Below are 24,773 nucleotides of genomic sequence, written 5' to 3' on the forward strand. Positions count from 1 at the left end.
ATGTCAATTCGGGTTGCAAGTGTGATAAGAAACTGATGATACGCTCTTGCATGCTCTCTTTGTCTCCTTTCCCTCTCGTTTCCCACCTATGCTTTTCAACTCTATGATTGTCACGACCAAGGTTGATTCCCATCCAGATAAACCAGATATGAATTGAAGCACTACAGATTGCACACTGTCATGGCCATCATCCAGCGGAGCACGTGCACATTACTCTGTCTTTACCAACTTGCCAGCAAATTCTTCCACATCCTCAAGCAAGGCCGCCGGCTGCTCCAGCGCGGCAAAGTGGCCCCCTACATCGTGCCGCTTATAGAACACCAGATTCCCAATCTTGGCCATCCACTCCTTTGGCGCCATCACGAGTTCACGTCTGAACCACGAGTACCCAAGGATCTTGGGCGCAGCGATGAGCTTGCTCGATCCGTCGACCTGGTTCCGCCCCCTGGCCAATAGGTCCCGGTAGGGGTACAAACTCGTACTCGCGCACCCGGTGAGGTAATACAGGGCCGATTCCGCAATGGCCTCATCCATCAGCTTCACGGAGTAAGAAAGCTTCTCCCCATCTGGCGCCCCCGGATCCTTGGGCGAGGCCGGGAACGACGCCGGGTCGGTCCAGTAGAGGAACTTTTCGCCGAGCCAGGCCAGCATGGCGAGGGGGCTGGCCATGATGACGAGCCCGGCGGTGGCAGGCCTGACGGCATGCCAAAGGGCGTGCGAAGCGCCCGTCATCGCGAAGACTGCATTCTGCTGCAGGCCCTCCTTTTCCGCATCGTCGAGGCCCTCGGCGGCAAAGTCCGGCGGCGGCGGGACGGAGGGAAAATTGAGGTGTACCGCCCTGCAGGCGGGATACCCTCTGGCAAGAAAGTGCGCGACGTAGGCCCCGACGTCGCCTCCCTGGGCGACGTACGCCGTGAAGCCGAGGGCCTTGGTGAGGAGGTGGTCCATCATCCAGGTGGCGTCGTCGGCGGTGAAGTTGCGCCGCGCGGGAGGCGGGTCGGAGAGGCCGTATCCGGGGAGGGAGGGCACGACGATGTGGTACGGCAGCGAGGTTTCGTCGGGATATTTCTCGCGGAGGAGGGCGAGCATGGGGAGGAATTCGAAGAAGGAGCCTGGCCAGCCGTGGAGGAGGACGATGGGGACTGCGTGCGGCTTGCTGGAGAAGAGGGCTGCGAAGTGGATGTTGATGGTGGTGCTGCTTGGGGAGCCATTGACGGGGACGGGGATGGCGGTTTTGAAGTTGGGGAAGGAGTTGACTAGGTCTTCTCTTTTGCGCCTGTTATGAGGTCGATAGAAGGTATTGTGAGTAAGTCTGCTCGAATATGTGTGATGTGTGATGGAGTTGGGCGTGGTGTATATAAGTGGAATGGGAATGAGGGCCTACCAGTCGAAGCTCTTCTCCCATCGATCCTTGGCGGCCACGAGCCACTCGCGCGTCAAGCCGAACTGGTTCGCCTTGTCGGCGTATGTGTTTTCGTAATTCTCGGCTGCAATGGTTGAGAGCTGGAGGAGAGTATTCATGCGCGTCAATTCGGCGTCGGGGACGTTGAGTGTGAATGGCTTGATGGCTTCAGCACTGGCCGAGGGAGGCAATGTGCCATGTTGCTCTCGTGCAGCCATTGTCCGGGATGATGTAGAGTAAATACGTTGACGAGGGTGAATGAATTGATGAAGACGGATAAATCTCTTATTTCTTTGCTCATAGAGGAGCCACGATGACCGCGGAGTCTTATATCTTGTTTGATGAGGATTACATGTGAGATTCAGTCTCCCACCCCTCATCTCCCCCCCGCGCTCGGACATCAATCCTTCGTCGTCAGCCATCGCGATAGGGGGTTCAATGCTACCTTGTCCTCGCTTCTGGCCCCAATGTGGGCATCGTCTTATACCGAATCTGTACATGGACCTGCTGCATCTGGTTGAGCTATTTTTGAAGGGATCGGCGTGCGTATGTGTGTGTGTGTGTGTGTGCGTGTTTGATTGATCGATTAGCTGGCACGCAGGGTTTTGTTGTTGAACTTGCCGATGTGGCGTTATGGCCGGGTTGAGTGCAGAATATCGATGTTTGATATGGTGTTGGAAACAAAGGGTGAATGTTGCCTTTATCGGCTCAAAGGGCTCAATTGAAACGATAATCGAGGATTTGACTCGTTCAATAGCTGGAGAGATGATAGATTCATAGAAACAGAGGCTGCATAAATCATCTAAAGCTAGAGAGATGCCATCTCATCCAGCTCTATACTATCCCCCCCCTATCCTCAGCTTCACCAACACCTCCTATATACAATCTCCAACATCAAACCAAACTTCCAATACATGGCTTCGTCACCCTCGTCATCCAAACCCACCGCATCACCATCACCCCTCCAGCGAATACCCAACCTCACCACTCTCCCCCCCCATCCTCACCAACCTCTCCCTCATCCCCTCCGCCCTCCTCCTCTCTTTATCCCCCAATCCCCCCAAATCAACCTCGTCCACCCATCCTCCCACCCCATGCTGCAGCACGTTCCTCGCCCTCAACCTGCTCCCCCCAACATGTCCCACCGACCCATGCAGCGTCGCCCTCTCCTTGCTCGAATCATACACCCCCCTATGCAAGATATTATTGTTATAAAACACGATATCCCCCGGCTCCAGCCTCACCACAAGCTGCCCCGGCAGTTCCCTCTCAAACGGTCCCGCCGCCCGCTCAACCTCCGTCCGCGCACGAAGATGCGACCCCGGCACAACAACGAGCGACTCGTCCTCCCACAGCGCAAGATTATACTGCGCGTGAAACGCAGGCCTGCCCAACCTCTCCATCTCCTCCTCGGGCGTCGCCTCAGCAGGGATATCATCCCGATGCCATCGCAGCTCGAAATCCGCCTCCGGTCGCACGAGCATGTTGAACAGCTCCATGACCAGATCCTCGTCCTCGCACCCCAGCAGCTCCTTCACGATCCCTAGAACCTCCTCGGAGAAGTACAGCGCGGTGAAGGCTGCGTAACCGGGGAGTCGAGGGTTCATCAGGTGCTGCACGCCCCAGATGCCGTGGGATGAGGCCTCGGAGGCGTTCCAGGGGGGGAACTGTTTGCCTACGGTGCGGACGTGCGGCCATTTGCCGGAGCGGGCGAGGCCGGTTGCTTCGAGGCTTAGGGTGCGGAGGAGGGCGAGCTGCGAGGCGGGGAGGATGGATTTGATGATGACGAAGCCGTTGGTTTGGAGCTGGGTGAGGTGGGACGAGGCGGGTTGGGCTGGCATTGTGGCTGTGGGTTGGCGTAAGGGAGTTGTTGGGGGGGCAAGTTTTGTTGATGTGAGTGAGGATGAGGATTGAAGGTATGTGGTTGATGAGATGAAAGCGGTTGAGTGGTTGTGGTTGTAACGAGTTGAGATGGGCAGCGCTGCCTTGATGTCGCTGGATGCGGGGCCGGGTAAATCGACCTCTGGAGATTCATATGCATGTCGAACTAGTTTCCGCTATAAAATCGATCGTTGAGCTCATCTGCATCTCCAACAATGATAGAACTGTCTGTGATTGAACCGTGAAGCAGCACAAACACCGACACAAGCCGAGCCGAGGTCAATGGAATGACAAGTGGCTCAGCACAATGTCACACCAAAGCCGTAAAAGAGCGCATGATTAGACTTGGCACAGCTTATGATCTGACCTGGCACACGACATATCAACCGTTAGAACTCGCCATCTCAAGACTCCGCCATCTTGGTTCAAAAGCAATGCAACCCATCCATCCGACCCTCAAAAACACAGTCCCAATTCTCACCCGCCCTCACAACCATCACCATCACCATCCCCATCAAACACTCTCCGGCCACCGCACAACAAACCCCTTAACCGTCTTCTGCACATCCAAGTCGCCCGGGTCATTCTCAAACAGCGGCTTCTCCAGCTTCTTCTCCAAAACCTGCTCCACCTCAAACCCAGCCTCCCGCGCCACGTCGAAGAAGCCCATGTCCAGGTCCTTCTTCCACGGCCGGTACGACGTGAAGAAGACGTACGCGGCGCTCTCCCGCGAGACCTTCATCGTCTCCCGAATCGTCTTGACCAAGGCGCCGTGCTCCGAGTGCCGGAACAGCAGATCCGCCAGGATCAAGACGTCGAAGCGCTCCTCTGTCGTCGCAGCACTTGAGCCGTCCTTGTCAGAGGAAAGACGGGCAATGAGAGGCACAGGATCTCCTCCCCAGACGAATCCAGCCGCGTCAATCGTCTTGGCGATGTGCCCCTTTGGCTCCGTCGTCTCGTCACACTCGTCAATGTTCTTCTGCATGTTCATGACAAGATCCGGATCCGGGAAATCGGTCATGACAACCTTCTTCGCCCCGAGGATACCAGCCACCAGCGATGGCAGTCCCGACGCCGCCCCAAGCTCCAGCACCGTCTTGCCCCGTACCCGCGCGGGGTCCTCCTCGAAGTAATCTGATATGATCTTTGCGCCGTTCCACAGGTGATGCGCCTCCGTAGGGCTGTGGCCGACCAAGTGCAGCACAATTTCCTTGCCGCTTCCCATGGTGAAGATTTGTGTCGTGGGAGGAGGGGTTGAGGGGTAGTAGTCTTCGGGGTCGTCCATCAGGCCCCCGGTGCCATAGTCATCGCCTTCTTCCATGGTAACGGAGTGAATTTGCGTCAGAAAGTTGCTGAGATTTAGTAGACGGAGTGAATTTGCGTCAGAAAGTTGCTGAGATTTAGTAGACAGGGCGAGAGCTGCGTCGACACTGGAACCAGGGAAGAGACAGCCGATTATGAATCTGTGTCTTGCTCTTATAGTGCAAAGGGCCGAGATATTCCGCTTCCTCAGTGCTCCAGTAGTTATTGCTCTCTTCAGCAGTAGTTCAAAAGCACCACGGCTTGCGAGATGCGTATCGTCAGACGCATCAATCTCAAAGCTTGATCGATCCGAGTGCCTCTCAATTTTTTGGTCTCGTGTGGGGTGAGTTTTTGCAAGCGCCGCCCTCACAGTGTGAGATCCCACCAGAATATCTCACAGCTCAGCCTTCATGCCGTTCGTCGTTCCGCCGTGTGTGAGATTCGCAAGTATGATTGTTTTTTTGGCAGGCCAGATTTGTCAAAGTCGTATCAAGTGGGAATTCTTTGATCCAATCCATCATGAGGGGACGAGTAGTCAATCCTGGTATTGTCGCCATCGCCGGCATCCCATCTCTTACACTCCCCCAAACCGCTGTCTGGCCAGTTCCCTCAGCATGCTCACCGTCCGGTCCTCCTTCTCCTGCCACGCCCTCCTCTTGGCCTCAATCTCCTCCCTCCTCGCCCGCTCCATCTCCTCCCGCCGAATCTCCCTCTCCGACTTGCGCCGCTGCTCCCTCTCCTTGGCCCTCTTGTACTCCTCCAGGCTGTCGCCGCCGCCCATCAGGTCGCTGTCGCGCACCTCGCAGCCGGGGCTCTTTTCCCGAAACTGCCGCATCTTGTCGTTGACCTCTTGCCGCTTCTCCAGCTTGCGCTCGCGCGTCCCGGCCTCGGCGCGGGGGGCCAGCTCATCCAGGCGTTCCTTTTGCAGCTTGCGGTCGGCTTTGCGGGCAGCTCGAAGCCCTTCCCTATCCGCCTCTCTTGATTCCTCTGCAAGCTCATCCCGTAGAGCGAGATCCTCCTTGTTCGGGATCCCAACGCCAACCCGGCGACTCCCGCCCGATGCGCCGGGAAGAACAGGGCCGTAGTCGTCGTCCTCGCTGTCATTGCCACCGCTGTCAGAACGGTCGTCTTCCCGCGACGCACCTCGTGGCGAGTACTGCTTCTGCTGCTGTCCCTCGTCCGCTTCGTACTGCCCCCCGGCCGTCGGATACCGCGCGAGTATCCGCTGGAACATCTCGGGGTCATACCACCCCTCCGCAAGCTCCCCGCGATTCCACTTCCCCACGAAGCTCTTCCACCGGCCCCGAACCTCCCTCTCGTCCATGTCCGCAATGTCCCGCTGCTTCTGCAAGCTCAGGTACTCCCCAAACAGCGGCTCAAACGCCTTCAAGTCGTCCTTTGAGAGGTGCCGCGCCCCGTAAGGCAGCTCCGCGGCCATGGGCTTCTCTGTGCGACTCGAGGAGTGGTGGTGGTGATGGTGATGTCCTTCAGCCGAGCGTCGCTTCTTATGCTCCCTTTCCCGGTCCCTGTCTCCGGGAGATGCTCTTTTTCTGCGGTCGGAGGACTGTCTTTGCGGGCTTTTGCTTGGTGAGAGTGATCTGCTGTCGCGGTGGCGCCGGGGTCGCCCATCGTGACGGGAAGGGCCATGGCGCGAATCATCGCCGTCGCGCGTTGAAAACCTGGATTCTCGTGAGGATTGAGGCATGATGAGAAGCCGGGCGCGCCTGAAGCAAGAAAAGAAAAGCAATCGAGCAAAGAATAGGAGAGAGGAAATAAGAAGGGGTTGATATTCAGGCTCCAAGAATCGAGAAGAAGCGCTTGGAATTATCACGCTCGATGTGATGTTGCAAGCTTCAAGCTGATGAGAACTGAGTGAAGGTTACAGTGAGGCTTGACCATGTTCAGCTCCAAGAGCCGGGCTGTCTCACAGGGAACACAGTGCGCCCCACACCTTCCATCAGCCTCCCCCAGGCGTTCCTTGCATACTGACGTGTGTATCTTCTGCAACTTCAGATGATGATGCAGCACTTTATTTCTTCGCAGCGAAAAGATGTACTGCTTCATGTAGCACTTGCAAGTGTTGGATATATGCAGCCTGTGGTTGTAGAGGAGATGAATATTGTTGTGCCATGAAGATTCCTTCTATGGCGAGGTCCTAACGTGAACCTACACGGTCTGTGGGTATAGTAGGTACTTAGGTAGGTAGGTATCTAAACGGTCTATGTAGAGGTATATATAAAAGGTAAGGTATATGCGGCCAAGTGACCCAGCATCATCTTCAACTCATGTGGTGCCTGCGTCAACTAACCGCCGACTCGGCGATGGTCTCCAGCGTCTTTCTCGCCGACCCCAACAGAGTGCGATCAGCAACTTTCAAATTCGGCCGGAGCCGGGGAGTTGTTGTGTATTGCACATCCGATACACGAACAATCGTCTCCGCAAGGACATCTAGCCTTCTCCCCTTCGCACAGATCGCCAAAGGGATAGCTGACGAAGAAAAAGTCACTTGCCGACAGAGCTGCCTCTTCGGCGGCCGAGTTGCCCTCTGACGGCGTCTGCGCCATTGTGGGTGACACGAGGCCTTCCACCTGGCCCCCCGTGGGCGTCGAGCCGCCGTTCGGCGACTGGTTTGCAGGCGTGGCCGTCCCGTTGTTACCGTTGAGGACGCTATGAGTGCTGTCAGAGTGCCTGTGACCCTTGGAGGCATCCTCCTGCATGCTATTCCAGGCAGATCGGACGTAATCTTGCGTGGCCTGGTTGTACGGATGTGTAGCACAACCAATGCACTCGCACGAATCCCCGCAGCCGCACTGGTGAGACGTCCAGGGCGCCTCTAGGCCGTTGCCCTGAGGGAACTGCACTTGAGCCGTCTCATCATACGGCACCTCTTGCATATTCGTCATCGGGTGCGTATAGTTCATCGTCGCCATCAGCTGTCTCCATTGATCCGGTTGAAGAGGTTGTTGAAAGGACCCGTATTGCGGCGGGTATGCGAACACGCCCGGTTGGGCAAAGTAGGGAAACGTGACATTTGGCATGTCGATATGTGCATTGAACTGAGGCATCATCATGCCATTGATCGGAGGGCCAACTCCTGGCGTAGGTATGCTTCCACGCGGCTTGATATTTGTGCCAGATGAGTCGCTATTAGCAAGAGTTGGCGCATGGGTGGGAGGGAAACTCGATTTCCCACCGCCACAGCAACTTCCGGCGGCGGGGGCTGCGTTTGGCTCGTTTGGACGAAGGGACTCGGATTCGGTGTGGCCGTTGGCTGGAATTAGACCTTGCAGTCCTGAGTGCAAGGGAAACATGGCCGGACCAAGGCTGAAAGAGCGACCGTTGGGGATAAACCCCATCATCCCTTGGCCGGGGAGGGGAGCGGCGGGCGTCGTAGGCACGGTGCCGCTGGATGACTGCAAAGGTCTCGATTCGGGAGACGATATTATGTTGAGCTGACTCGCATCCATTTTTTCCAGCCCCGCGAGGTCGATCTGCTTTTTGCCGGTTCCGTTCTTGGAGCTCGTCTTCTGCACGCGATATGTCGCCGCCTTGGCCGCGGGTGCTTTCTGGGACGGACTCGGAGGGGTCACCAGCCCGTTGGAGGTCTCCTTGTCCTCCTGGCCTCCGGGCTTGCAGCCGGATGGCTTGTCCGAAGTGTCACAGCGGCGGCACTTTTGTTTCCTGGGAAAGGCCGCCGTCACGGCCGCCGTCACGGCAGCACAGCCGCAGGGCTGCGCGGAGGGATGCGGACATGAGCTGAGAGGTCGTCCGGGCTTGCGCACGGGGACCATGAGCCGTTCGCTGGCGTGCGTGCATTTGGTGGAGCGGTGGCCTCGGATGCACGGCTCACTACACGACGATATGTTAGTCTGCGACGAGGCGGACGTGGGGAGTTGTGACGCAGGAGGTCGACACGGACAAGGCTGAGGCGCCAGGAAGAGAAGCGTCGTGAGAGGAGCACGTACCACGCCATCTTCTGGCCGTTGATGAGCGGCATGGCGAAGATGCAACACGGGACTGTGGCGCCTAGGACCGCAGAATCTCGAGGTCAGAGCAGCCGAGCCAAAGGCCAGGCGCAGCAAACGGCGGCGGTCGATGCGCCGCAGTCGGATGAGAAACGGCCTGTGTATCGCAGACAGCGCGCCTCGGCGCTTCCAGTCAGGGCACCGCGGAGTCAGTCGTAGGCGCTGAACCCGAAAAGCACAGCGGCATCCAGAGCTCTCGAATTGGCGGGTAATCGCTCGGGGTAACGATGGTCGGTGGCTCGAAGAAGTCGTTCGTCTTCGAAATGGCGCTCTGATACGAATGCCCAAGCTCCCAGCAAATTCGGCGACTGTCGCCAAACGTCCGTTGGATCGTTCAATTCCACCAAACTGTGCCGTCGTCCGCGCAGAGCTCCCAGCCGTCGGCGATGCAAACGAAGAGGGCGAGTCCGCAATGTTTTACCACCAAAAGAGCCGAAACCAGATTTCCGATCGCATCCACCAGTTCCTCGGTATTCACGCCCCAATTGCTCGATCGTCAAATTCCTCGAGTCGCAAGAATGGGAAGGATGTCAAGAGCAGGAACTTGCAAAGAAAAATTGGCAAAGATGGTAGAAGTGAGAAAAAAAAAACCTCCAGCTGGAAGGTCCATCACGCAAAAAGCAGTGACCAGACCCTTAGCATGGACCTCTGCGCCGCCTGGGCTGACTTTTTGCTCACAGTCCCCCTTCAACGGACAGACCTGGTGCGGGGGCAGCCTCCAGACCTTCAGGTTCACTTGACCTCTTTCTCTCCAGGGGCTCGACGTCGCCCCAGGCCGGATTCCTTTAGCGGCCAGCCTCAGCGACCACAGCGGGTGCATCTGCATATTCAGTGGCCTGCATGCGCTAACCAGGGGGTGGGGGCCGGCCAAGGGTTGGGTGCTCTGGTGAAACGCCGTGCGTCAAACGAAACATTCGCAGCGAATTTGAGGTCCAGGAGCTCATTCATCCTTTCAACAGCAGTTCAATTTCTTTGCTACATGTGGACCACTTTCTATCATCGCTGGCAGATGCTTCTCCTCTTGATTCCTCCATATAGTCGTCCTTCCTCCATCCCTTAAATCAGTCAGATGCGAGCTGTGCTGACCCGTGCCTAGACAAATGTCGTGCATGGAAACGGTGAGATCCATCTCTCAGCATATTGTACATCTACAGCGAAGCCGTCAACCACGCCTATCCACTAATCGTCCATTATTAGTACCCGGAACCCGCTGTTGCTGATCCTGTATCCCTTCAGGGGACGGATACACTCGTCATGGCATTTTCCCCATTCCTCACTCGTCCGTGCTTTCACCTCAACTGATGTCATCAAGTCTACTGTACTTTGCAAAGTGGTATGTCAGCTCCGTCTCTCAACGCACTTCTTCTACCAAATTTGAATCGAATGTTGAAACTGCATCCCCTCCGCTGCCATTCAATCTTTCAGCCAAAGGCCGGCCCCAGATCCATGGCCGCCCGCCCCCGAAGACCCCGAGCCTCGGAGCCGTGCAGCTCCAAATCCCCGGAAGCAAGGCCTTCTTGAGCACCAAAAAACCCGACCCGTTCCTCGAGTCAATTTATATCTCAAGCTGTATACTCACATGCACAACTCCTCCCTTCCAACATCAACCTGTACTCACGCATAACATCTTTTTCTTTCCTTCAATCGTTTGAAATTACTCCACAAAGGCCGGCAGCAACCACCCCCCAGAAAGGCCAATGTTCGTCCGTCCCGCACCTTGATGAGCAAGTTTCTATTGGCTATTTCCCGACACACACTCCAGCAAGGCGTCGGCCCATCATCTCCCGTTCTGGCCTTCTTCCCATCACTCTGCTTTGTTCTAGTATCTATAAGCTGAATAGATACGAGGCTGACGTCGAGTCTTTCCTCTCTTTTAAATCACCTGCCTGACTGGGGCATGCATTGGCTGGTCCAGTTGTTCATGTGCCAACTCCTGTCCAATTGTGCTTGTAACAAGTTGGAGGTGAACGGGTATCTCACATTGGTATATCTTACTGTACCTTTGCGTAAGGCATGTTCCTTGAATGAACGGGTATCTAGAAAATCCATTGAATAGGTAGGTAGGCTATGTCATTCCCAGATCGAGCCGTCGTATGGGCCTTGAAAGACTGCAGCCCTTTGTAGAACTACTCCGTACGATGCGCTCAAAAACATACCTTAACTGCGTAACACCGTTCCATAGGTAAGGTAGGTCAGGGACCTCCTCTTGCTTAGGGCCATGCTATCCGTAGACCATCTCAAAGTCGTACAGTCCCTGCCCATCATCGTCCAGCAGCTCCATGCTAGTTATCATCCGAATGGTCCGAATCGGCAAACATATCGGCCGCTCGCATTCGCCGCCGAGGCTGGCTCCGGCCCGTAGAGGACGGCTCTACCTGACCGTCTGTCTCCAGGGCTCTTGATGCATCTGCCGCCTTGGCACCCTCGGTGCTCAGCTGTACGACTTCGTTGGGTTTGTCTACCTCGACTGCGTCCTCATCGTCTTCATCCATAGGCTCCCCGACCACGTCGTCATCATCGTCATCAATTGGCTCTCCATCCACGTCTTCATCTTCGATGGGCTCGCCGTCAACGTCGTCTTCCTCAATAGGCTCGCCTACCACTTCTTCTTCCTCGACAGGCTCCCCTACTACTTCCTCCTCCTGTGCGGATTTGCCAACAGCATCGCCATCCCCGGCAGCAGCAGCAGCATCATCATCAGTAGGAGCAGCCTCAGAAACCGTGGCAGCACTCTGATTGGCCTCGACAATCTTCCATTTCCCCTTCTTGGCAGATTCGTCTGCTTTCTCTTGCGATTTGAGGGACGGCGGGTGCTCAAAAGCACTCACAAACAGTGCGTGGCTCTCAACTGGAAAGACGCACCACCCTTCCCACAAATTCAGCACAAGAGTGACGCTCCGCTTCCACTTTTCTGCGCGTAGCCGACCCCAGCCAAGCTTTTCCGCCATCATTCCCAGCCGCTCAAAAACCTTTCTGGAACGCAAGGCTGTCTCGAGAAGTTGCCGATAACGCCATGCATGCCGAACACTGCTCGTAGAGGATGCGGACAGTATATCACTGACCACGTACAGGCCAACCAGGGTAGCGCCGCTTGCATCGGTATTTTCACTCGCAGCAGCACCTTCATCCGCGCCCGATGTTTGGTGCTCTCCCTTGCCTTCCTTCTTCTTCTTCTCCAGATCGGTAACGGCCAGCGAGAATGGCCTCTCCACATTGGAGATGATCAAGTCGACGACTTCGTCGGCACCGCGGCTGACGTGAGTAATGGCAAAGGCCGTGACTCTCGCAATATCTCCCTTGCGGACCTTGCCCATCGTCGTGGGAAGACGGGACAAGAGGTGTACGAGTTTCGCTTTCTCCAGTGGGTTGAGGAACGTCTTCTCCTCATCAGCCGTCGGGCCGCCGTCACGGTTTGCATCCCCATCAAAGTCTTCGTCCTCGGAAGAGTCGTATTCCTCGTCCGAAACGAACTCGTCCAGCTTGGTCGTGTACTCAAAGCGAAGACCTGTTTCTGGCGTTTTCCATGCGTGGCCTCCGTCAAAGAGCGGGACATACCTGCCCTTCTTCTGCTTCAGATGCGAGCCTGTAATCACTCCCCAAAGCATCCATCGATACCAAACGCCACCCTGGCTCCTAGCGTCCCACAGCCAAGCCCATCTCTCCTCTCTCTGGACTGAGGCACGAGACATGAGGAGGGCCTCAAACTCAGGGCCGTGTTCAAGAACACCTTCAATGACTTTGTTGATCAACCGAATCATTCGGATATCCCGGGGCGGCTTGACCGGTACGCACAACAGGTTTGTCCGGTTTACAGCTCCTTGTCCATGGGAGTATGAAGTTGGTGGAGCGAATCCCCGTTGAAATCCGTGGCGTGAATGATCGTTGTGCGCAGCCGAAGACTGCTGATCTACCGGTTTAGCACCAAAAGGTTGAGATGTAGAGGTAGAAGAGGCCAGCCCCGATAGCGTAGAGCTGACGGCCGAGGAAAGGTGGCGGTGGAGAGATAGATAGTATCCGTAGCCCATATACTTGTTTTGCAAGGAGCTTACCGCGGCATCCATGTCTGTCGCGGGGGTCTCTTTAGACAGGGTCACGATGGCAACCGTGCATTTTCTTTCAAGGCCTCCAGGCCCAGCTGGTGGCTGGATCTTGACATCCTCAACCGTCAGGTTAGAAGGTAGTAGTGACTTGATCGTAGCGGGTGAGATTCCTGGAGGTAGGTTGGACAGCCGCAGAGTCGGCCTCGCTATAGCCTTCTCCTCCGCCCGGTCGACCATCTCGTCATCGTCGCTCTTGTCATCGAACTTGAGCGTCGCCCTGCCCTCCGGCTCCTTGGAAAAGTCATTGAAGGACCGCTTCTTCGCAAAGGGCACAGGCGGCATCCCCAAGCTCCCCGGTCCGCTCTTCAACGCCGACGACGTGCCAAAGTGTCGACGCGATGCGCCGCCGGGGCCAGGGGGCGGCGGGCCGCCAAAGGCTCCAAAGCCGGGTCGCTGATTCCGCTGCGCCGTCGCGCTCTGGTTCGCATCGTCGTTGTCGTCGTGGTCGAAGCTCTTGATGAAGTCTTCGTATACCGCGGCGGTCTCCGCAGCCTCGCGCCTGCGCTTGGCCTCGGCCTCGGCCTTTTGCTTCTCGAAGACGGATTGTCTGACTGGTCTCTGTAACTTGGGTTCTAGCCGAAGGGGGTCGGCGGAATCTTTGGAGGACGACATCGCGCACGGAATCGGAGGATTGAAGATGGACTTCTAGTCCATGATCTTGGCAGAGTCTCCGCAATCAGTGGGAGCAGTGTCTGACTTCGAGAGGCAGTACGCAAGGTAAAGAAAGGTAGTTAGCAGTTGAGCTTCAGCTTCCTTGTTGCGGCAGCAGCAACACAAGGCGCCGATCTGGAGCAAGACGCATCATGCACTTATTGGTGATGTTCAACCGTTGTCAGCCATAGCCCCGCTATCTGCATACCTAAGCTTCACATGAACTGATAAGGTACCTTAGTGAAGAAGAAACCCATGTGAATCACAGGCACCAGCTCACGAAAAAAAAAAATCAAAAGCACACAATATTCTCGACCTGAGCAATTCTCATCAATACTGCCCGCACCAAAAGGCTGTCTGCAAAAGTTTGCACAAACTATCAAGGTACTGTAACCTTCCCCCTTTCCTCACACAAACGAGATGCATTCCAGCACGGACACGCCGGGACGAGAGATGACGGCAGCAAGCAAACCTGATCCTCCTCCCTTGTCAGCCTTCAGCTCGCCGATAATCCGGATAGCTCCTCTTGCAATATCAACCCCGGCCGCCCAGCCCTGCTCCCATCCATCGTCACCAGCCCCTTGGACCTCCCGTCAATCTCTCGCCCTGCGTCGCCCGCCGCCTCCTTCTTCCACTTCCACTTGTCCCCAAGCCTGCCTCCCGTCCCCGCCAGACAGTCCACCAGCTTGTCTCCAAGGACGGGCAGAAACTTGTACGCGTGCCCGCTGTCGCCCGTCGCCACGAACAGTCCCTCCCAGCCCGGGTGCCAGTCCGCGAGGAAGTTGCCGTCGCTCGTGTCCGAGTACCAGCACAATCTCGTCTCCCTCCACGGCCGCGTGTCCAGCCCTTTGACCGGCGACAGGTCCCTTAGGGCTTGGCGCAGCGCCTCGTCTGCGTCTGCCGGCAGCGCCTTTGCATTCCTGCTCCCGTCGCGCTGCGTCAGCGGCCTCGACACGACAATGGGCCTGCGCCCCTCCGAGGGCGAGGGAGGCAGCGCCCTCTCGACGAGCACCGGGTTCAGGTACCCGAACGAGTGGCGCGCAATCTTCAAGACGCGAGTCTGCGGTGGAATGATGAACAATCCAGTGCTGAGATTGAGCACCACTGGTTGCTTCGCCAGCACTTGGAACTCCTCCTCTGAGATGTCAATGTAGCCCAAGGGCTGCGCTGTGGCTTCCACTCGTCCTCTCAGGTCTATCAAACTCCCCGTCCACGCGCCCGCAGCAACAACAACAACATCTGCAGTGAGGACCCGAGAGTCGTCAAGCCGCGCGCCAACGACTCTCTTGCCCTCGGTGACGAGCTCCTCTACCTGCGCATCCACAAAGTTCACTCTGCCAGTGGCCTTGACACGCTCGTACAACCACAGCATGCCCTCGCGCGCATTTGCCCATCCGGAGAGTCCGTTGACGTACCCCCAATCACCGGGATGCCCGTCTACGCCCAGAAAGCGCTGCAAGTCTGCGGCGGTTTCCAGCGACCGGATCTTTTCAGCTCGCCCGCTCTCCCTGGCGATGCGCGATGCGTTCTCCCAGCTGGACCTGGTATACCCCATGCCCGACATCTTCGGCTCCGCCGACTCGTTCGCCGCGAGCAACAAGCCAGACTCGGTGTACCGGCCCTGCCCACCGAGCTCGCCATCGCCTTGCTTGCGCCACTCCTCCTGCGCGAGCGCCGCCAGCTCGGCGTAGTCCGGGTCGGCATAGTCAGCTCGGACAATCCTCGACGAGTCCACGCTGGCAGAGTCGCCGGGCGGGAAAGATGCGCCACGAACGTCGTCTACGATGGTGATGGTGGTGTTGTCGAAGGACGGCCTCTTGGTGAGCGCCCAGGCCGTGGAGAGGCCAAACACGCCGGAGCCGATGATGAGGATGGATTGCGGAGGGCGTTCCATCTTTGGAGGCGCCGCTGAGAATGAACCGTCTTGGGATTGTTTTGTCATGGGCAAAGAAGCTGGGCCTATTCGACTTATATCCTCCACGGCATGACTTGCGTTGATGCCGCCGCTTTCCTGTCTTTGCCGAAGCTCCGCCGCCCATGCAGCAGCAACCCTTATCCCGAGGAGGGGTCCCTCAGCTCGCGGGAGGGGACGTCCGATCGTCGGGACTTGCTTACCTATCAACAAACGCACGCAGACGACAACACCCCCACACAAGTCACGACAGTTGCCAGCGAGGGAACTACGTAGAATCACATCGACACATGAACGCAGGTGAGGCGGGCGAGATCAGGCGACTGCATGCTGATTAGAGGACAGAATTATAGCATTTTCGGTGATAATGCTAACTGCAAAATGACCAGTCACGACTAGGCCTTTCGTGACAGTCGCGCCCTATGCCCAACGGTCAAAAGGGCGTTTGCTGCTAATCATATCTCGTCCCGCAAAGGGCGTAAGATGTCCTCATAAAATCTGTCCAGTTCCATGGGCAGTGGTCCATAGGACTGCTTCAACGTCACCACCAACCGGCAAACCAGATCCCACTCCGGCTTGCTCCTTCCTCAGACTCTCCAGCAACGTTCCTTCAGTCTAGCTTTCAACTTGACCTTTCCCCCTTGGAAGGCATTAAAAAGGCCGCAAGGAACCGACAATAACGGTCCAAGGGCGGCCACGAGCAATCTATGTTGTGTCGCGGGATGGGTAGTCTTTGTTCTTTTTTTTGCCGTGAACCAGAACCATCATAAGAAGAAAACGCAAAAGAACCTCTTCCTGGCCTTCCTCCCTTTGCCAACGCCAATGCAATGCAAGCAGAAATCAAATGGTACAAGCGGGATCCCGCATGAGTGCTTGGTTGTGTCCTACCAAGACCCTCGGGCGAACGACGTCCTATGAAATAGTCGTGGTATCATGACCGTGTAAAGGTCTAGTCATATACGTCGGTGTTTGAAAGAGGGGTATTTGAATGTTGGTACAACGAGACGAATGCGTTCATCTCTTGACCATGCCCACGAGCGCAATCAGACTTTCCGGAAATCTATAGCGAGCCAGTCAGTAATGCGCGCATAAATCAAGTCGTAGGGCGTAGACAAACCTTGGAGCACAGGGTAGATCATTTCAAAGGCCTGGTAAATCTCCTCTCTCACTTTCGCACCAGTCAAGACGATCTTGCCGGAAACAAAGATGAGAAGCACAATCTTGGGCTTGATCATACGGTAAATCAGACCAGGGAACAGTTCGGGCTCGTAGGAGCTGAAGTTGTGGTGACGAGAAGCAAGACCCTCCAGACGGATGGGGAACTTGATGTCACACGAGCCAACGATGTTCTGGATCTTGAAATCCGTAAACTTGGCATTGAAGCCGAGTTTCTGAATGATACGAGCATATTTGCGAGACGCCAGCTTGGAGTCGTCTTCAGACTTGGCACCAGTGACAACCATCTTGCCAGAGGCGAAGATGAGGGCTGTTGTCTTGGGCTCGCGGATACGCATGATGACGGCGGCGAAACGCTGCAACGCTGTTAGCACCCTTTTGCCAACGTGTGTCCCCGTCTCCGTCTCTGGGCCCATGAGGTATTCACCTTTGGATTGTACTCGGCGTTCCTGGCGTGCAGGGCAATCGTCTTCAAGTCCAATCGGCAGTCGAGATTGACAGTCGCGACGATGTTCCTTTGAATGCGAGATAAGTCTCTAGGAGCATAGCCAAAGCACTCAAGAGTATACATACTGCAAAGTAGGTGTGATACCACTGGGGCCTTGAGAGGCTGCGGGCGTGGCAGCGGGAGTAGCAGGAGTCACCCCGTTCCCAGCAGCGCCCTGCTGACCGTTGGGAGCCATTCGCTGGCTGCCATCGGGATTCGTCGACGGCGGCGTCAACTCGTTGGAGGCGCCAGGAAACGACAACGACCCAGGAGCAGTAAAGGCCTTGGCCTGCGCGGCGTTTGCCGGATGCGTCTGAATGCCCTCCATAATGATCAAGAAAAGAGATCAGAAAGTCTGCGTGGCTGCAACCCGAAACTGAGCAGGTCTGCGCGAGAAGACGCGGTTAGCCACTTGCATATCCTGAAAGGCTAGTGATGCATTGTCGAGGCAGCTCAACAGATGAAGAAAAAAGAGAAAAGCAATGGCGATGCAGCGGCTGATTGGGCACAATAGCGGAGCAATGCGCTGCAGAGGCCGAAAGCGAGATGAAAGCAAGATGAAGTTGAGCGAGGGGAGGCGAAGTTGGCTTTTTGTTGCGCGTAGCCGCGGCAACGCCAGCCGTCAAACACGTGTTTGCCTCATCGGGGCGGTGCAGTGAATGAGGAAGTGGGAAGAGAAAACAGGCAACCCAGAAAGGACAACAAGAGGAGAGTTGCCACCCACCTAAATATGCGGGAGATGAACAAGTGAATGTCTCCCCTACAGATTGCTGCTCAAGCAGAGGTTTTGTTCTGGATGTCCTTGCGGATGCCGAACGGAGGCAGCGAGGTGGGTAGAATGGGTGAGAGAACGAAGGTCGAGCTGTGGAACAAGGGGGGTTCTCGTCCAACGACCAAAGACTCGGAGACGTCTCGTCTTCACTTTCAAGCAATTTTTTGAAGGTTATTTCTCTTTTTTATAATTGCGTTCTACAGAACGAGGCAACGACTCGAAGGGCGACGATGACGGGCAGTACTTTGTATCGTATCGCTATGTCGTCTTCGTCGGCGATCAACAAGATCGGTTGCACCCGTGGGATACGTGAGGGAGCGACGGCGTTAAGGAACGTGTTCCAGTTCTCTTAGATTGCCTGATCGCAGGACGTCGACACCGTGCGACCTGGAAACGGAGCAGACGTGGCTTCGTCCGCTCGTGGGTATTTTTTTCCTGACGCGCTTGGAGATTAAGGGAGAGGCTGTTCAAGGGAACGATGGCGTCCGATGAAGTTGAGAGAGCGTGAGGGTAGGAAAAAAAGAAAAATGGCAAGCGAGGCCTTTGAAGATTCGGTGTGGGGCGTGACGTCGTTGGAGGGGAGAAATATTAATGAGAGCGCCGAACGTTGTGGGAGGTACGCAGGGCCGCCGGTCGGGACTTCCTCGCAAGAACGAGGAAACAGCGGATGGGGGAGGGCTGGGTACTTATAATTCTCGCTCCGGAAGGCCCAGGCAGGGCTGCCAGGCAACAAGAGCGCAGCAAGAGCACCTGTGGCGTCGCTTTTGGCAACCCCAAGCCCAGACTAGCGTGTGCACTAGCGCCGCGTGCGGCCAATCACAGCGCCGCGCCGCCGTGCTTTTATCTCCTTTGCCCACCACGGCTGGCAAGCCCCCTTGAAGTATCGCGGTAGCATGCAGCACCGCGCGGTACTTGTACCCTCTACCAAGCACGCTGGAGCTTCCAGCGCTGTGGCACCAGGAAGGCGGAGGGTGACGAGGTGGTGACAGGGGGGGGAGCTGGGGGTCACGGTGTCGTTTGTTTGTTGCCAGGGCATTTCTCCAACCAGACAATGGTGACTTGACTGACTTCCAGGTTGACTTGCAGCTTCTGCCCTCTTCCTCCTCTTTCTTCCTCCTTCTGCCTGCATCTCTGCGTCAATCGCCTCCAGCCGCAGCGGCACTGCGACCGTCTTTTCTCTCTCCTCCATCCTCACTGCTTCGTCGACTGCGTCGCATGCACTCCATGGCGGCTCGCGCCCTCGACCCTCGACCATGCGTGCAGCTGCATTGCTGCTCGCTGCCGCCCGCGGAAGCAGAAGCAACACACGGCGTGCGATAGAAGCGAATCGTCTCGGGCCCGTCCAACCTGCTCTGCGCTCGTCTCTTTGCCTCTCCAGCACCACACAACAACGCCGCCCTTCTCTTTGCTTCTTTTTCTCACCACCAAAAAACGCAGCACAGCGCACATCACACATCGTTCTCGGATGGCGAATATTGGGCCAGCTGCGGGTAACGGGGAAACTCGCTTGCCTCTGCTTTTCCGTGTCCGAGGTGCTGGACGGTCAATCAGCCCCAGGCAAGTCGACGGGGCTGGCAGTGGATCCGCGGTTGGTCGCGTCGCCCATTCGCCCCCCCTTTTATGAGCGTTATCCACAAAGCACTCCCTGAAATTGCGTCTTCGCCCCCCCCCCTCTCGCCCACTGAACCACGTCCTCTCAGCGGCCACACCACAACCAGTTAACTGCCATGGAACAACACGAGCCCTCTGAAACACGCACCTTTGCCCCCCCTGTGCTGGGCGGTCGGGGGGGGCTGGCTCTGGTTGCGCGGCCAGCCAAAGGTAAAAAGGCGTCAGTCCTCGCAAACCACAAACGGCACCCGTCTCAGCGGCGTCTCATGTCCGCCAGCAGCCAAACGAGCGCATGTTGCCTCTGTGACTCTGTGTCGCCTATTACGAGTCGCGTCGCACCGCCGCACACAGCAGAGTTTTTCTCTCGTCTGCGAGTGGACAAGGTCGGCTTGGGAGGCAAAAATGGCACAAGGCGCATCCTGGCGTCAGTGAGTCATGGACTGGGAGCCAACCATGGCGCCTTGAGCCGCATCCACCAGCAATCTTGCTGCTTGCGGCCTTGTGAGTGGCTCCTGCGCCAAGTACTGGGTACACGCTCGGCTGCCCGCTTGACGCGCCTCGCTGTGTCAGCAGCCTGTCTCTGCCCAATGGCGCGATGGCAGCAACTCCGACTTGATGCATGCACAAGAAGACGACCTGCTGGCTTCTTCTCCTCGTGCTTTGTTCTCTGATTAACCGAGATAGAATCAGGATGTTTGCCTATGCGTGTCTCATTCTCGGAGCTGGCCATGGAGCTGAGCGATAAGGTGGCAGCCGTGTTCGCTTTGTTGGACCCTTTGTCGGGTTCCAGCGGTTCGTGTGGCACCGGCGCAGTCGCGGACGCTGGCAGTGCATGTATCTGCTACGTCGCCCGCGCGGCCAAAGTACCTCGTTAACAATTTTCCATCCCGGTGACGCCTCTGTTCCCTAGCGCCGCATCGCTGCCAGAACTGGATACTCTGGCCGCTTCCGGGCCCAGAAAAAATTTGCTTGCTCGCCTGCGCAGGCCGGTTTGGTGTAGCATCCATCATCAGTCCATCACGGGCAGTCCATCAATCTCGGTGTCGCGTAGAGGTAATTGACGCACACACAGGGAGTGAGAGGATCTCGTCGCTTGGGATCCTTCTGCTACTCTGTGGTGTTTGTGAGTTGCGCAACCAGAGAAGCGCTTCCTCTGAATCCCGCAGCGGAACAAGAGGAATTCGATTGCGTGTCTCACCGCGACGAGTGTCTCGTGCACTCTGTCCTTTTGTGCATCCCTGAAAGGTGCAACAAAAAGATGCACAGCCAGCGCCTAAACAATAACAAACAAGTGACCTCTTCCGTCTCTCTTCTCTTCGTCGTGAGACTCCAGCGATATCAGAGCAAAGAGAATCTTGGAGTTTCTTGACGCGCGAGGCGTAAAAGTCCGAGACGAACCTCAGACGCGTCTGCCCATGAACTGACGTCCTTATCATTACAAGTGCCGAGGTCGGGCGCCCACCCACTGGCGGTACCGACCGGCCGATCGAGCAGGATTTTTCTTGCCCTGAGGTTCCCCAGACTTTGTGGCCCACTGCATCCAGTGCTAGCCACTGCCAGAGAAGCCAAGTCGCCGGTACCTTGACACATGCAAAGAAAAAAATCTGACAAGAGAAAACTTGAAAAACAAGAGAGGAACCAAGAAGTGTGAAAGGCGCCCGCTTTTTTGGGGCCGGACTGAGATCAGCACTATTTTTTTGCGTGTGTCTAAGAAGGCGACTAATCTGTACTGGGGAGTCTGGTGTCTGGGCGGTGATGAGGTAAGCCGAGCCTCTCTGGAGAAACTGTAAATGCTTTGGGTGTATGAATTGCACGGACTTCGAATGGTGATGGTGATGGGACATCACTGGGTCATGGGATGTGTGACACTTTTGTGGTTTGAAGAAGACACATGATCTTTATATACACTGAATATGTATTTTGCGCTCTCCTGATATATGACAAAGTATCAACAACTTAAGTAGTAAACAAGACAAGACAAATAAACAGTCAGCCCAGCCCAACCTCCCTCCTTTAACACTCACTCACTCCCCTTATGTGAAAGAAAAACATGACTTTTTCCCTTTGGACAACTCCCGTTTCCTATTATGCAATTCATTGTACTCCGTACATAGGTATCAATACATCGTCACTCCCCCCTTCTTCATTCAAAGTTGAACCAACACACCCCGTCTCATGTCATGTAGTACTTGGGGCCTTCTCCGCCCTGCGGAACTTGCCAGTTGATGTCCTGCTGGGGAGCCTTGATATCGCACGTCTTGCAGTGAATGCAGCTAGATTTTTGAAACACAGCCCGTTAGTCAAGTGAACTTATTCTGCTCTCCAACAGAGAAAAATGTGGGATAAAAGCGAGAGAGGGTGAATTGTCAACTTACTTTTGCGCGTTGATCTGGAATCGCACGCCGTGCGGCTTCGACTCGTCCTCCACGTACTCGTACACGCCCGCCGGGCAGAAGCGGTTCTCGAGCCCCTTGAACGGCGGATACGCCTTGTCCGTGTGGGCGTCCCAGTCCTTGACCTGCAGATGCACCGGCTGGTCCTCCTCATGGTTCGTCCCCGTCCGGGACACGCTCGTCAAGATATCAAAGGTGATCTTGCCGTCCGGCTTGTCGTACTCAATCTTGGGGAACTGATCCGCCGGCTTCGTCGCCGCGTAGTCGGGCTTGCCGTGCTTGAACGTCCACGGCACCCGGCCCTTGAAGAGGTACGCCTCCAGGCCCGAGTACGCCACGCCGCCGTACACGCCCAGCGGGTTGTGCCACGACGGCCGCATGTTGCGCACCTCCTTGAGCTCCTTCCAGATGGACGACTTGCGCAGCGCGTCCTCGTAGTCGTAGAGGAAGACGGTCCCCTCGCTGGGCTCGCGGAGCGCGTTCCACGCCGCCTCCGCCGCCAGCATGCCCGACTTCATCGCGTTGTGTGTGCCCTTGACCTTGGGCACGTTGACGAAGCCCGCCGAGTCGCCGATCAGGGCGCCGCCGGGAAAGGCTACCTTGGGTATGCTCTGGAAGCCGCCTTCGACGAGGGCGCGGGCGCCGTACGAAATGCACTTGCCGCCCTCGAGGACGTTCTTGAAGAGCGGGTGGAGCTTGAGCTTCTGGAACTCCTGGTAGGGTGACATCCAGGGATTCTGATAGTCCAGCGACACGACCAAGCCCACGGTCACCAGGTTCTCGCCAAAGTGGTACATGAAGGAGCCGCCGTAGACCTCCTTCGGCAGGGGATAGCCGATGGAGTGGACAACCAGGCCCTTTTCGAACTTGGCCGGGTCAACCTCCCACACCTCCTTGACGCCCAGACCGTACGTCTGGTGCTGGCTGTCCCGCCGCAGGTCGAATTTGCCCACCACCTTCTTGGTCAGGCTGCCGTGGCAGCCCTCGCCAAACATTGTGACGCGCGCGTGGAACTCCATGCCGCGCTCAAACGAGTCCTTGGGCTTGCCATCCCGTCCAATGCCCAGATCGTTCGTGGCAACACCCTTGACGGAGCCGTCGGTGTTGTAGAGGACCTCGGCGGCGGCGAAACCGGGGTACAGCTCGACGCCGACCTCCTCGGCCCGCTCGCCGAGCCACTTGACGAACTGGTTCAGGCTGACAATGTAGTTTCCGTGGTTGTTCATCTGCGGCGGCGCGGGGATCGGGATCGCGGCCGTCTTGGTGAGGAAGCGCATCTTGTCGGTGCCGGCGGGCGTCGCATGCTCGAAGCGCGAGGGGTTCGACTCGTCCAGCCAGTCGGGGATCAGCTCGTTGATGGCGGACGGCTGGATGACGGCGCCCGAGAGGATGTGCGCGCCCACCTCGCCGGCCTTCTCCAGCACCAGCACCCGGAAGTCCTCGTTGCCGGCCTCGTTGGCCAGCTGCTTCAGCCGGATGGCGGCGCTGAGGCCCGCGGGACCGGCGCCGATGATGCAGACGTCGACCTGGTCCGACTCACGCTCGATGGTTGCGGGATCGAAAGACTCGTCCTCTGCCGCCATCCGCAGTCGCCCGGCGGTGCTGAACGACCGGACGGCCGCACTGTGCATGCCTATTGACGGCCGCATCACAAAGGGAGCTCTGCGAGCGGTGGCAACAGGGCCCAGGAACCTTGCTGGCCGACATCGTGGGAGCGCCCTGGTGGTGCGCAGAGCACATCTTGACGCAGGCGTCGGCGCCGGCATTGTGCTGGATATCGTCGTGAAGCTCTGCCCTCTCGAGGTTCCCTACAGTCTGAATCCCCTAAAAGCTCCAGGCTTAGAGGCCAGCAAGAGTCGAATTGGAGGTGGATTGAAAATCTGGGGAAGAGGAAGAAAAGCGGCGATATCGACGTCAATGACCGGCGCCGAATTTCCTGACCTTGCAATTAGCTGCCCATCGATTGGCTGGAGGTCCGACCCGATATCCGGATCTCAATAGCCGACAGCAGCCGGAGGGTCCCTGTACTTGAACGGTACCTGGAGCTGGGGCGATTCCTTGCCGCGGACAAGGTGGCTACGCTCGGCTCAGAAGGTAGCGGTCGGGTACATTTGCGTGGGAGCATTTGGCCGCTGTCACAAGCCTGGAATAGCCGTTGCATGAGGAATCCAGGTTCAAGTTGATGGCGATGATGGACGAGACTAGTCCAGATCATCAAGTGATATGAAAGAATGTGCAAACTGCCATTGAAGCGTGTGGTCCATGAGCCTGTCTAGCGAGCTACAGGTCGTTCATGTTGAGCTTCTTTGCTGTAAGTCTGCCTAACAGGTCCATGACCATACCTTGGTAAAGAGGCGGGCCGTCCCATATTAACCGCGGTCCGCAACATGCGTCTGTCCACTTTACAGCATCCTGTTGAGCCGAGAGTCTCGCTTCTTTTCTTTATTCGGGTCAATGGATTTCTGAGATCCATGTCGTACTGCGGGTTCGAGGTCATCTGATTGCAGGCAAATCCATAATGTTCGACCCGAAGCTGCAGGGTAACTCTGGGCCAGATTGAACGGTGGTGGGGGGTAATAGGTGTGATCCTCATGCCCGATACACCAAGATGACACATCTCTCCTTCATCGTATCAATGCAGAGTACGACATACCTCCCGTAGGTATCTGCTACTTCGTAGTGGATTAGACCAATACACAAGATAGGCTCCCAAAGGACCAAATAATCATATGACGTCTTGGTGGGTTACACTCTTGACTACAGTCTCGGCTCATGGAACCGTCTCACCCGGGAGCTGGTAAACACTTGGTTTTATTCAATACACGTCAGCCCTGCGACACTGCCATCGCCGTCATCTTGTCTAGCCTTCCCGGGGACATGATCTTTGCAATAGCAACTGTGTGAGAATTCCTGGACTTTGTGACTGTATACACAGATTGGGCCCATGAGTAGTGGGAGTTGTAGGTACTAACTCGAGGTCTCCTCACCTAAGGTACGTAAGGTAACCGTCGTACACGATCAAAGGGTGACAGAGTAGAGCCCAAACATAACAGAATATAAT

The 24,773-nt window shown here is 56.5% G+C and overlaps 11 protein-coding genes across 11 annotated transcripts; 2 read left to right on the top strand and 9 right to left on the bottom strand.

The window, feature by feature from the left end:
* Positions 1–210: 210 nt before the first annotated feature.
* CCMA1212_000666 (Putative epoxide hydrolase) lies at positions 211–1,620 on the bottom strand (the record flags this gene model as incomplete). The annotated part of the gene is made up of 2 exons (XM_073698127.1): positions 211–1,276; positions 1,385–1,620. The coding sequence occupies 2 exons, from the start codon at positions 1,618–1,620 to the stop codon at positions 211–213; spliced, it is 1,302 nt and encodes a 433-aa protein (XP_073562827.1).
* Positions 1,621–2,358: 738 nt separating this feature from the next.
* CCMA1212_000667 (Protein N-methyltransferase NNT1) lies at positions 2,359–4,635 on the bottom strand (the record flags this gene model as incomplete). Its single annotated transcript, XM_073698128.1, has 2 exons — positions 3,806–4,635; positions 2,359–3,248 (listed from the first exon to the last, which is right to left on the bottom strand). The coding sequence occupies exons 1-2, from the start codon at positions 4,602–4,604 to the stop codon at positions 2,359–2,361; spliced, it is 1,689 nt and encodes a 562-aa protein (XP_073562828.1). The 5' UTR covers positions 4,605–4,635.
* Positions 4,636–5,159: 524 nt separating this feature from the next.
* On the bottom strand, positions 5,160–6,023 carry CCMA1212_000668 (uncharacterized protein; the record flags this gene model as incomplete). Its single annotated transcript, XM_073698129.1, has 1 exon — positions 5,160–6,023. One exon carries the CDS (start codon positions 6,021–6,023, stop codon positions 5,160–5,162), a length of 864 nt encoding a protein of 287 aa, XP_073562823.1.
* Positions 6,024–6,948: 925 nt separating this feature from the next.
* On the bottom strand, positions 6,949–8,582 carry CCMA1212_000669 (Protein GRISEA; the record flags this gene model as incomplete). Its single annotated transcript, XM_073698130.1, has 2 exons — positions 6,949–8,434; positions 8,551–8,582. 2 exons carry the CDS (start codon positions 8,580–8,582, stop codon positions 6,949–6,951), a joined length of 1,518 nt encoding a protein of 505 aa, XP_073562824.1.
* CCMA1212_000670 (uncharacterized protein) lies at positions 8,581–8,769 on the top strand (the record flags this gene model as incomplete). The annotated part of the gene is made up of 1 exon (XM_073698131.1): positions 8,581–8,769. One exon carries the CDS (start codon positions 8,581–8,583, stop codon positions 8,767–8,769), a length of 189 nt encoding a protein of 62 aa, XP_073563426.1.
* A 121-nt stretch (positions 8,770–8,890) lies between these two features.
* Positions 8,891–9,670, top strand: CCMA1212_000671 (uncharacterized protein; the record flags this gene model as incomplete). The annotated part of the gene is made up of 1 exon (XM_073698132.1): positions 8,891–9,670. One exon carries the CDS (start codon positions 8,891–8,893, stop codon positions 9,668–9,670), a length of 780 nt encoding a protein of 259 aa, XP_073563425.1.
* Positions 9,671–10,892: 1,222 nt separating this feature from the next.
* CCMA1212_000672 (uncharacterized protein) lies at positions 10,893–13,322 on the bottom strand (the record flags this gene model as incomplete). Its single annotated transcript, XM_073698133.1, has 1 exon — positions 10,893–13,322. One exon carries the CDS (start codon positions 13,320–13,322, stop codon positions 10,893–10,895), a length of 2,430 nt encoding a protein of 809 aa, XP_073563424.1.
* A 535-nt stretch (positions 13,323–13,857) lies between these two features.
* On the bottom strand, positions 13,858–15,255 carry CCMA1212_000673 (L-pipecolate oxidase; the record flags this gene model as incomplete). Its single annotated transcript, XM_073698134.1, has 1 exon — positions 13,858–15,255. One exon carries the CDS (start codon positions 15,253–15,255, stop codon positions 13,858–13,860), a length of 1,398 nt encoding a protein of 465 aa, XP_073563423.1.
* A 1,061-nt stretch (positions 15,256–16,316) lies between these two features.
* Positions 16,317–17,264, bottom strand: CCMA1212_000674 (TATA-box-binding protein; the record flags this gene model as incomplete). Its single annotated transcript, XM_073698135.1, has 4 exons — positions 16,317–16,333; positions 16,391–16,805; positions 16,877–16,964; positions 17,023–17,264. 4 exons carry the CDS (start codon positions 17,262–17,264, stop codon positions 16,317–16,319), a joined length of 762 nt encoding a protein of 253 aa, XP_073563422.1.
* Positions 17,265–18,504: 1,240 nt separating this feature from the next.
* Positions 18,505–19,164, bottom strand: CCMA1212_000675 (uncharacterized protein; the record flags this gene model as incomplete). The annotated part of the gene is made up of 1 exon (XM_073698136.1): positions 18,505–19,164. The coding sequence occupies one exon, from the start codon at positions 19,162–19,164 to the stop codon at positions 18,505–18,507; it is 660 nt and encodes a 219-aa protein (XP_073563421.1).
* A 2,328-nt stretch (positions 19,165–21,492) lies between these two features.
* CCMA1212_000676 (uncharacterized protein) lies at positions 21,493–23,478 on the bottom strand (the record flags this gene model as incomplete). The annotated part of the gene is made up of 2 exons (XM_073698137.1): positions 21,493–21,592; positions 21,695–23,478. 2 exons carry the CDS (start codon positions 23,476–23,478, stop codon positions 21,493–21,495), a joined length of 1,884 nt encoding a protein of 627 aa, XP_073563420.1.
* Positions 23,479–24,773: the final 1,295 nt, after the last annotated feature.

Source organism: Trichoderma ghanense, assembly GCF_004382785.1.
Source record: "Trichoderma ghanense strain CCMA-1212 chromosome Unknown scaffold_0, whole genome shotgun sequence".
NCBI classification, from domain to species: domain Eukaryota; kingdom Fungi; phylum Ascomycota; class Sordariomycetes; order Hypocreales; family Hypocreaceae; genus Trichoderma; species Trichoderma ghanense.